General features: G+C 39.7%; 2 protein-coding genes across 2 annotated transcripts; one reads left to right on the forward strand and one right to left on the reverse strand.

The window, feature by feature from the left end:
- Positions 1–2864: 2864 nt before the first annotated feature.
- On the forward strand, positions 2865–3350 carry LOC137980967 (putative uncharacterized protein DDB_G0271982). The gene has a single exon (XM_068828347.1). It carries the CDS (start codon positions 2865–2867, stop codon positions 3348–3350), a length of 486 nt encoding a protein of 161 aa, XP_068684448.1.
- A 3936-nt stretch (positions 3351–7286) lies between these two features.
- On the reverse strand, positions 7287–11808 carry LOC137979197 (sphingosine 1-phosphate receptor 2-like). The gene has a single exon (XM_068826399.1). It carries the CDS (start codon positions 11747–11749, stop codon positions 10658–10660), a length of 1092 nt encoding a protein of 363 aa, XP_068682500.1. The 5' UTR covers positions 11750–11808; the 3' UTR covers positions 7287–10657.
- Positions 11809–11952: the final 144 nt, after the last annotated feature.

The following is an 11952-nucleotide window of genomic DNA, read 5'->3' on the forward strand; positions in this document are numbered from 1 at the left end:
AGTAGGCAGTAAGATATATGAATATAACAAAAAGAAATGTGGGCATCTTCTGGTAAGCATAGGTACAGCATATATAAACAAAAACTATCGATGGTGCTATTTAACATATAAATGCAAATATAATAATAAAAAAGCAATACTAATCACGTTAAAATGGAATAGGTTTGCACTTTCTTAAAACATATTAGAGGTCAATAAATTCAACCATACCTGTAAAAACGTAATGAACAAAGCCAAAACAAGTGCAATGAAGACCTTAATATCCGATAGTTTATAATCCACCATAAATCTGGAACATTTTCTAGAAAGAATAGGCTACGGCTGTGGTGACAACCAGAATAGTACCACCAAAGTGGCGGTAGCCTTACAAACATATAAATAGTGAATGGCCTCGTAATAAGACTATTAAACAGGGGGTACCGCTAGACAATTTTCAATATCGCACAGATTCTGGACAAAAAAATCAACGCCATTGCAGGGTCGGTTCCAGAATCTACAGAAAAACTCCATGGCCTTCTTATTGTAGTGGTATTGAACTGAAAAATCCTCAGTAGGATGCCTCGAGAGCCATTCTAAAATCATAAAGCAAGAGGCTGAAATTTGCTAATCATCCACGTCAATAATGGGACTTATGTAATCCTCTCGGTTTAAATCAGAGCGCGGAAATAGATGCTATACGAAGAGCATAGCTCAAAAATCTCCATGGCAATGAAATGTAAATCATCCCTCGTACTCCCCACTTGCATGATTTTACAAGCATTCTGACTACCAGAAAATCATTTTAAGTGAGGCTTTCAAGGAGACGCAAAAATGATTGCAATGCGAAAATGATAGCAGGTAGCTCTCGCCAGTACCCAGCGGGCTTACGACCACAGTCTGTTGGGGCTAGCAACGCGGAATAAACCAAATAGTTGGACATCTTAGACGAACAGCCCACTTCTACCCTAGAGTTTAGACGCGCTTTTCATTGTCTTTTCAAAAACCCTGAGTGCACTAAGACTTACAATAATTATTTTAAGATTTAGTTTTCTGGTACGCCACTGTACTGTAAATACCTAAAAAGTATAAAATGAAATATAAATTCTACAAAGAATAAAATATAAAATTATTTACAATTAAAATAATTCTTCAAGATTTATGGATTTCACCCTTTTTTAAACTCTGTACGCCTTAATGTTCCTCATCGCATCCGGAAAAAAGGAGTTCCATAGCTTCGCTGCACAACGTCTCTAGGTCTTTAATCCACCATTCTTTATTTTCGAATTCCCCATAATACACTGTTTGCCCCCCAAATTTTGCATGAGCTATTGTTTTCAAATGCCCTTGTTTTCCTATTAACATTTATTTACAACTGCCCTAACCGCGGGTCCTAAGAGCAGCCATCAACTTCAATGTTTCGTATAAACGACCGTCTTCAGTATAATCAAAGTTCCAAAAACTTTCCACTGTCAACCGATTCAGCTTGCTTTGATGACAAGTAATAATCATTACTCTGTAAGCACAATAACATTAAACTCCACGTGAGATAATACAACGGAAACAGATCCTTTAACTGATCCCACATGGATATATTCCACCCATTTGATAACGCACTAGATAGAAGCCTCATCCCATGCCGCTGACCCACGCATTGTATATTCCTCCTACTGTTCCAAGTACAATTGGGGCTGTGCGACTCCAGCAGGGTAGTTCGTTGAGCTTGAAGGTGCCGGGTAGTACACATTTGGAGTTCACATCGTGTCGTACGTAAATAGCACGGGGGCTCTGTTCTGTCTTGTTGGTCTTCCATCCCCAGGGTACTAAGTCATTTCCTCTTCAGAGGGTGGCTCATTCTTTGGTTCTGTTTCCTAACATTCCTGGGTTTCACTCGAACTACTTGCAAGTGATTTTAGGGTGCATCCAGGATCTGATCCATGTCCTGCGTCCGTGTCGTTTGTGTTAGTGTCAGGTGCCACTGGGGTAAGAGTCAGCATCTCTTCCGACTGCCCATCAGAACTGTCTTCTGAAATGAACCCAAAGTCGATAAGGCGGGTGATCGGGCAATCCGTGACTTCGGTCAGGGTTTCTTGGTTGTCGCGCTCTTCCTCTCAAAAGGAAAGTCATTGCAAGCCAGAAGAAGATTTCGATGAACCACTCGAGGCGACCCTTCTCCCGATTCCGGCTCCATTTCGTAGTCTGGCTTCCTTCTCCTTTACCCTTCACTATTCAATACTAGTACTGTACTCTTCCAATAGGACCGTAGCTTGCCAGAACCCCTCTCTATCGTAGATTTCGTACTAAGACCATATTGACTTGCTGAAGAACTGGACTGTTACCCTTGTGATAATATTGCTTCTTTCCCTTGACACCAGAAGACAGAGATCTACTTGCAGCCAACTTGTATGCTTCCGTCATTGCTTTTTGCCACTCCTTGACGTATGCTTGGTACTTTGAAAAAGCAGTATGCTTGATACCAAAGATTATATCAATTGATTATCTTGGTGAGCAAGCGAACAATAGGAAATATGAAGAAAACCCTGTTGCCTCATGGGGAGTGCAATTGTACGCATGAATGACTTTATCAAGACTATTCTTCCAATTAGCTTTCTTTTGTTCCTTCAAAGTTCACAACATGGATAAAAAGGTTCTGTTAAGGTGATTTCCTTGTTTTCCACCGCGCATCTCATACTGCGCATAACATTGCAACTCGGAGATGGCCGCATTTCACCTTGGCCAATAAATGGTTTAAGCAAGGCAAGGAATTAAACTGACACAAAATAATTGCTTCTCCCCTAAATGCTTGTACTAGTGAAACGTTTTCAGATACTGGGAGGGCAGTTAGGGACCGACTTCAACTTTTTCTCATTAGAAACTTTAAAAGGAAAATGACTAAAGAGATAAAGGCATCTGGTATTGAAGTAGATCGTCCATCAGACATTGCAGTAGAAGAAATAGCTGAAAAGTATAAAGCATCTGAAGAGGATGCAAAAAGTCAACTTGAGGCAAAAAAGGAAAAAAGTCTGAAAATGAAAGGAAACAAGCTGAAGAGGTTAGAAACAAGGCACTTGAGAAAGAAAGAAAGAAAGAAAGAAAGAAAGAAAGAAAGAAAGAAAGGAGGAGAGGGAGATAAGCCTAAGGCACATAGGCCAAGAAGAGAAGGAACGGGCACCATTGCCTACCTCAAGGAAAAAGCGGCACAGGTTGAGACGTTGCACCAGGAAGACTTCAAGATCAAGAGGGATACTCAAGCATCTCATGAAAATCAGCGCAATGAATTAATGCAGCAATTCCTGAATCAGCAGCAAAACCAACAGGCTATGGTCAGTTCATTTCAACAGCAACAACAGCAACAGATTCAACTAATAAGCTAGCTAAATGCAAGCAGGAATGATGCAGCAACAGAGCCAAGCTCCTCTTCCTGTACTAAAGGAGCTAGCTAAAACCAAATAGTGTTTTTAACTTTGAATCCAAAAAAGTTGTAAGATTAAAGTTTAAAACGAAAAAAAGTTACATTGGGGTAATTTCTTTCATACTGTCGCAATGATTCCTTAACACTATTCCACACCGGGTAACTCTTCAACACATTTTTTTCTCATCGCAAGTCTCCACAAGCTCGTTCGCCCTTTTTTCTTTTTTACTTTCCCCGCGTTTTCACTCCACCGGTCTCAACCAGTTTTTTGTGACATCAGTCCGTCTCGTCAGGCAATTGTCACGTTGCGTCCTATTTCCGTTCCGACAATACTTCCAGCTTCATTTGGGAGTTTCTATTCTGCCAATAAAATTAGGCACAACTGGTTTGGTCCATTGATGTATCTTACAAAACATAAAATACTCCTTTTGGAGATAATGGTTGATGAAACATCACAATATAACAATTGTTTTGCATATTTTTGTCAAAGTTGTTTTTTTTTTTTTTCTGGGCCTGCCAACAGTTATAGTTTATGCCGTTTGCGTTTATGTGAACATGACATTTATTCAGTCAGTTAACAAGCATGAAAGAACCTTTCTCGATATGGCTTTCAGATCGTGGAGTATACAACATCCCTGGCCCTATTTTGAAAAGTGTTTCTGTGTCCTAAGAAACGTAATTTCTTAGGTCCTCTTACGGCTGGGGGATCCAAATTAAACAACATAGATGTGATGTTTCCATATAAACATGTCAGGGCATTCCTTAGTAGGATGCACGCAACATACATCTTCCCAACACTTAAAATTCCAATCTTTAGACCCTTTTTAAAGTCAATGAACTTGACGTCATTGTAAATAACAGCAAACAGCCACTCTACTGAGACTTTGATTGTACTAATGATTTCATTAAACTGTTGCATCTGTGGGGTCAGAGCAATATCACGGAATGGAGCCTGAAGGTCCAACCTCAATGGGTGTGCAGGGTCTCCATATAGGCATAACGGTTCTCGTGCACTCGAGTAAGAATATCTCTCCAAGTCATCTAGGCCATACTCCCTAAACAGCCCAAAGTCATGACGTCTTCCCTCTGAAAACAAAAGCATGCAGTAAAAAGGTTTGTAACCAATACAGACGCCATGTAATTCAAAATGATGGAATAGATAATTCGATGAATGAATGTGTTGAGTGAATGAGTGCAACATGACTTAATTTATTTAGAAACAACTTTCAAGTATCTTCGTGACACTTGACATCAAAAAAAGTCATAAGAAAAACTTACCTACTGGCCCATAAATGTTTCCAATGGGGCCATTTGGGAGTGCCACTGACTGAAATTTTAGGGCATGCACTCGTTTATGTCCATTGTAAACCACTTGTTGATTTTTGCTTAGTCTACAGATAGGCCTTATGGTTCCATCTATGAAACCAAAGCAGCTGATCAGTGGGTATCCTTTGGATTCGACAGCAGCTGCATATCTTTTCACTGCATTGGGATTTAGAATCTGGGGGTTCCACTGTAGAAGTCTATGGTTGTGCGTGACATATATAAAATCGATCATAAACGGTGATGGTTGGAACTGGCCTTGAAAGCCTGTTTTCATGTCGCTATATCGACAGGGATAGGCAAGCCGCTAAAGCACATTGCAAAGAGCCTCCAAACCAGAACAAACACTTCTCTGGTAGCAACGTATTTATTCGGGAATCCCAAGGACGTCTTCTAGGAGCGGAATGTCGTGTGTAAGAAAGCGAAATTCCAACAAACATTCATCGTTTTCTAAGACATCGAGGTCAAAGCGCTCGTACAAATCTTAAGGCAAGTGTGGAATGCCCGACTTGCTTACATCGTTTAGGCACAACGGAAAGTACTTTCGCATTGCCGTCACTCAGCTTATGCTTAACTGTTTGTAAAATCGCGCCGCAACCTCGGTCTCCCCCCAGCCCTTTCGCGATTTTGTCGTCGCCGTTTTTAAAGTCCCTGTTAAAACAAGAATCAACAAGCAGAAGGTGTTGCTTGTGATACTGGTGCATTTTGACAAACTTCCTTTGCTAAGAGGTTGAAAAGAGAATTGCGGACCAATTAACCTATTTTAAAAGGCCTTTTTTCTCGCAAAATGAATTTTGATGAAAACGCGAGTACCTCAAAATGTCTAGTTAAAAATGTATTTAGGATAATTTCATGAAATTTTCTGGACACAAGTATGGATGATGCTTCTGTGCAATGAATCTAAAAGAAATACAAAGCCAAGAAAGCTAACCTTGGGAAGCCTCATTTTAGTCAAATAATTTTCAGTATACAAATCGTTTGACATTATTGACATTATTATGTCTATAAAGATTATGCCCAGAAAAGTCTAGGGCCAAATTGTTTTTCGTTATAGAGTTACTGCTGTCCGTCTGAAACCTGAAAAATGAGGGCTTCTAGGGCGTGGTCACGATGCGGTGGCAACTAATTAATGATGCCAAAAATATTGCCAAAAAACTTCTCTCACTGAGTGTTGTCACTTAAGACTCTAATAAAAATGATTGAGGCAATGCAAAGATTGTTTGATTTTTAAGGTATCATAGCATTTTAAATTAAAGACAAAATGGCGCCACATTCTGCTGTGTTAATAATTGACTTCGGGTGATTATTTGTATATGTAATAGGACTACATGCTGTCCAATTCGGAAATAATTGGATGAGAAAAATCTGAGGCCAGTCCAATTTGGCAGTCCTAGGAATTTTTTTAATCCAATTATTTTCAAACTGGACAAGTGTGATGGTGGGTTCGCTCACAAAACGAAAAAAGACAATAACACACACACGCCCCTTCCCACAATTGCGCAGCGCACAAGCATGAAACTTATAAACAAATATAAATTAACGATTTTAACTTGAGAGGGACAAAAAAAGAGACCTAAACTTGCTTAATATTACAGACTAATTAGGGTACATAGAACTAACCTTACTTAAATAACTATCTATTCCTTTACAAAAAACTTGACGATAATACTAAATATACTACTTGCTTTACTCTAATAATTACGGTCAAACAGTTCGGTCTTTCAACAAACCCGCAGAAAAAACCTTTAACAAGTTCTTTCCCACCTCGGTGCTTCCTTCTCTTCTGGCAATCAATTTCTTCTTTCAAACTTTATTACACCAGTGTCACTTTCTTCGGCTTTTCTCTTCTTCTTGCTTTTCTCAAGCTTCTTGAATTCTTTGAAGAATTTTCCTCATTCACTGCCACTGACAAAGGGGTTTTGTCATCGATTCTTCTGGCAGCTCCTGCTAATGGCTCTTAGCAGTGTTCTTCTTTCTCTTCCCTTTTGCCCTCAGGCTTTCGTTCTTCAACCCTTTGATTTTCTGCTCGTCAACAAAACTTGCGCCACTTCAGCAATCAACCAACGCCCACGACTTTTACATCTATATATAGTTAACTAATTAATTCAAATTACGACTACAAGCAATGACTACATTACAACACTTAGAAATTCTATAACACTAAATCAGATAATGCATAATACACTAGGGAATCGTACAATTGGTAATTAACACTCACACTAACGAACAAGACGAGTGGCTAAAACTATCTACAAACTGGTGACACAAAAAAAATAATTACGTGACAATAGGCATGTTGTCCTGCCACCTATTAATTATATAGCTAGTCAGTTGTATATTGGGCTTTGCTCAGTTAAGCTATTATCCTTAATTAAAGAAAGGCAAACTAAAATACTGAGAACTACTTTTATTTCCAAAATATTACCTAAACTCCATAGGAATTGTTTGTCTGCTTGGCTTAAAGCACGAGAGCACTTTTTTCGGTTTCCCTAACCCTGTGCTCGCTTCAAGTTGTTGCCTTGAATTTGCAAATTCACGATTTCGCAAAATACTTTAGTTTCTGCGACAGTTTTTTACATGACGGTCCAAAGAGATCTGTATGACAGCCAAACGGCAAAGAACTGCATCTACACTGTAGCTCATGACGAGGAATATCCTCCAACTTTCTCGCTTCGTTACGCTGCTCCTTCCACTCTGTAAATATTCAGCGAAGTTTTTGTGCTCTTCCAAGTGTTTTAGTTTTGGTTTTTGCCTCTGATGTTGGCAGGCTCTTCTTCTGGCAACGTAAAAAATCTCTCCTTTGCGGTGATATCGCTGAAAAAGTCATGATAAATGGTAAAATTTGGCACATCTCCTTGGTTATTATCATACGATTATTTCAGCAAATAATTGGTTATTATGCATAATCGTCGGAGGGTCGCAGACATGAGATCGCAAAATGTGTAATATTTTCAAGAGTGCGGCAGTAAATGTGTTTAATCTTTTTTGGGGGGGGGGAGGGGGGCGTTTTTTTGTGAGTACATTTGCATAGATTGCTCCTGCATGCTTATTTAATTACTCATGGGCTCCTGATTACAGTCGGAAAGGTTGCCCCTTACGATTTTGATCGTCCATTCTGGAGATTCTCGTTATTCATTATTCCACTGTTACGCCATTTTACCATATTTGGTTAAGAGAACACGCAAAATATGAGACGGTAATATACTGTAGTGTCCCGGTCAGGATCGGTTAAGAACAGAGCAAATACGGACAGGAGTTTTTCGATGAAAGAAATTGTTTTCAACATGATGCAATGACTGAGAATTTAGGGCCTGTTCACATAAAGACGGGTGACCCCAGGTAGGTGAGGTACCCCACCTTGGTGGGATAACCAATCTCTCCTTACGATTTCTCTTTTTTTCTTGATTGTGTTCACATGAGAGGTGGGGTATCTCAGCGAGGCGGGTTGCTAGGTCAGCCGGGCCGGGTAGCCCGCTTAGGTGGGGTAAGTTTTTTCCATGTGAGTGCTGAAGGTAGGGGACCCTGCCTGATTGGGGTGATTTATCTTTAGTTTGAACATTCTGCCAAAGCATTTGGAAACCTCACCCCATCGCCCCGGGGCTATAAATATTGCTTGTGAAGGCTCTTTTTTTTTTTTTTTTGTTTTGTTTTTTTTTACTACGGGTAGGCGGGGTACCTCACCTACCCAGGGTGCCCCACCTCCATGTCAACAGGCCCTTAGAGAATTTGGTTTGTGGTCGCTTGTCACTCGTCATTTCGTTTATTCAATCAAGTAAGGACATTTGGCTGGATTTTGTGCTGTTTACATCGATGTCGTTCGCACGCGCCCTGAAAGACAGATGATTCTTTCTTTAACACTCTTACCAAATACACCTCTGTAATACGGTTATCTCGTTATTGCAGCCACTTTTTTTTGGCCCGGCAAAACGGCCATACATTTTCTCATAGAAAATCCTCGTTAATGCGGTCACCCGTTAATACGGCCACACAATTTTAAATCCGAAACTGTAGAATCCTGTACCATTTTACCCCGTTAATACGGCCACTCGCGCTAAATTAAGAAAAAAGAAAACCAAACCCCCCTTGACATGTCAATTTTATTGACCTTTGTTATTTACCACTGTAATCGAACTGCCGATTTACTTTACAAATCTCTGTCAGCAACACTCCTCCCTATTTTCGATTCATTAAAAAAATGATCTTGGCACTACTGTAACATCCAGTAAGGCAAATCGCGAAGGGATAATAAGTCCTTGTGCTTTCATCACAAACACGATTGATACTTAAGTCTTTCGCGGATCGGTTAGGAAATTACGGCAGCTTCCGTTTTTTAGAAACATAGAAAGCTGGGCCTGTTCTTGTTTTGATTTTAGGCTCAGAACGTACAGTACGTTTAACAATTATTTCAGCGTTTTACCTACTAAGCGAAGTTTCAAGCATTTTATACGATCATTACTGTACATACATTCCTGTTGTTTGTTAAGGACATTTTTCTCATTGCTCGTATTTTTCTTTCCCCTGCGGGGCTCGGAAAAATACTACGCAACTCGCAATATTCGCACGTATTATATGTTAAACCATCGAATAAGATGAATTTATCCACTTTCGCCAAAATCTTTTCCAGTTTAGTGAAGTATTTCCTTTTACAGCTTCAAGGGATCTGGTTGGTTGAACAATCATCACTTTTCGCCATTTCTGACAAGTAATAGCTGGTTATTGTTTTACCCCAGACATGTCATATTGAGGGCTCGGAGAAAGACCCTTCCTTGAGGTGCAGCAGGTTTTTTCCTGCTGTAAGTCATGTTTAACAAGTTGTTAGCCTTTTCTCAAGGTGTGAGGACAGAAGTGGAGCCTCGTGGGTGGAATATTCTTCTATCGTTTATCAATACTACTATCAGGCTTGGTAGCTTTTATCGATTTACTTATTGAATTTTAAAGGAAAGGAAGCGAGTTAAGAATCGAAACTTATTTCACTGTCTCTTTCTAATTACCACATCATCATAGCATGACTAAGCATGCAGGTGTCTAAAGACTCTTCAATCTATGCAAATTTACTTACAAAAACCAAAAAAAGAGACAAAAAAGATTAAACACCGGTACTGCCGCAATCTTAAAACAATTACTGTAAATTTCAGGATCTGATGTCCACGATCAACCGGCGATTATATATATTTTTTTCCTGAAATAATTATATATGATAATAAATGTTCAAAGGAAAAAGGATGTCCTTGTTATGGCCATCTTCCTCTGTTTTCGACGGGCAAATATCACGGATGTTTTGAGCAACTCTTGACCTATCTTTGGCCACTTCACAGAAACATCCCCGAAGGCACCGAGGCAGTCAGTCGATCACGGACAACGAAATTATGGGCAAAATCAAGACTGGCGAAAAGTTAAGTCAATTCCAGCCCCGATTATCATCGGCAAACTTTTCTCGATCCTGCTTTTGCCCGCGATTTCTTTATCAAGCCCCGACTCTCTACCAGCACTGAGAAATAAATGTGTAAAAAAAACACTACCCAATTCTTTCAAGTTGCAACTCACTTAAAACCACCTTAGTTTAAAAAAAGACAACGATACGGAGTTTAAAAAGACAACCATAACTACAAATTTAAACAGGAGTAAGATCGAAAACTAAGCGGCACTCATTTTGGGACATCTCCCTCTCATTTCTCTGCAAATCACAACTTGAAACAACTAAATTTAAGGTTTTGACGACGAATTACTTTAAAACCGTTCGTACTAGCTAAGCAGTTCATAAAAGAGCTCGACATGTTGCTCAATGAGAATGAGAAATAAATACGACAACGCAAGTTGTATTTTGAGGACATTGTTGCTAAGACCCTCCGTAATAAACGCCTTCAGTTTAGTAATTCTTATCTTGTTCTGTGATGAATAGATTGCTTTTTTGGCGTCCCAGTTAATCAAAGAACTAACTTTGGTTTCTTAATCACTCGATGAAGAGCGGAATTTTTTCAATGTTGTCACTACAGCTCGTCTTACTTCTGAAATCTTCCAGCAGTAGAGAAGTGGGTTCAATAAAGAGTTTACGAACGCGAAAACCACTCCATATTGTCTGCCTAGCACAAGAGGTTGTGACAGCTCACTTTTGGTGCTAGACAACGCCATCATCGTAGGATATGGTAGATAACAAATCAGTAACGCCAACTGAATCCATATTACACTGGACACTGCCTTTTTGTGTTTTGCTATGCTGACTTCAATTGGCAGAGAACTGCTTGGTGGATCTTGACGAGAGCGCCTGTTTTGAACTCGAGTGCGATGTTTACGGAGGTTGAAGAAAATCCTAATATGTGAGAACGTGGAAGTGGCTAGACAAATGGAAAAAACTGTTTGCAGAAACCTTGTTCCAAATTCAGAACTCTTTACGGAGAAAGCTGAACAGACTATAACCAAAATCCAGAAAGTAAATATTATTCCGTACACACGTTTCAAAGTTACGGTTTCCCTGTACCGCATTCCCAATGACAAGGCCAGGAGTCTGTCTACGCTTATGGCACTCGTGGTCAATAAAGACACTCCACACAGTGCATAGTTGATGAAAAAACCAGTGGATAATGCAAAGTAGCAAACGCTCCAACGTTCTTTTATTGCAGATAACCAATATATAGCACCCAAAGGACTGGAAAGCACACCGACACAGAGATCGCTTGTCGCCAAGCTGCGAAGCAACAGTTTGGACGGTGAACCGAGTGTACACTCTTTCCGGAGGGCAACTAGTATTAAAACGTTTCCGAGGGATGTAAAAATGCACAGAAAAACAACAAAAGTTGAGAGAAATATCAAGTGGAGGCGGATTCCTTTGGTGAAACTTTCAGAGCAGAAGTACTCTACGTATAACTCATTCCCGGCAATCTCTGTAAGGTTCGCATTCATTGACATGTTGTCGTTGTTGCTTTTCATCCAGCCAAACTGATTGAACTGAGAAAATGCAGGTGTTTTATGGGGTCCTACGACTAAATTATGCACATTTCTACTATCCAGTTTATGAGGCAATTTCGCGATGTGGTCTGTCATTTCATGCCTTTGGGGGATTTTTGCCGATTTGGTTGGGAATTACGGATATGTCCCTTTTCTGCCAGTTTATTTAAAGGAATATTTAAATAAAATTCAAACCTTGCATTTACCCTATAGTACCCCCATATTGTTTTTATTACTATCAAATACATCAATAAAACAACGTGGGGTTGAGAATTTAATGCTTTACTTGAGAGTAGCGA

Source organism: Montipora foliosa, chromosome 12 (assembly GCF_036669935.1).
Source record: "Montipora foliosa isolate CH-2021 chromosome 12, ASM3666993v2, whole genome shotgun sequence".
NCBI classification, from domain to species: Eukaryota; Metazoa; Cnidaria; class Anthozoa; order Scleractinia; family Acroporidae; genus Montipora; species Montipora foliosa.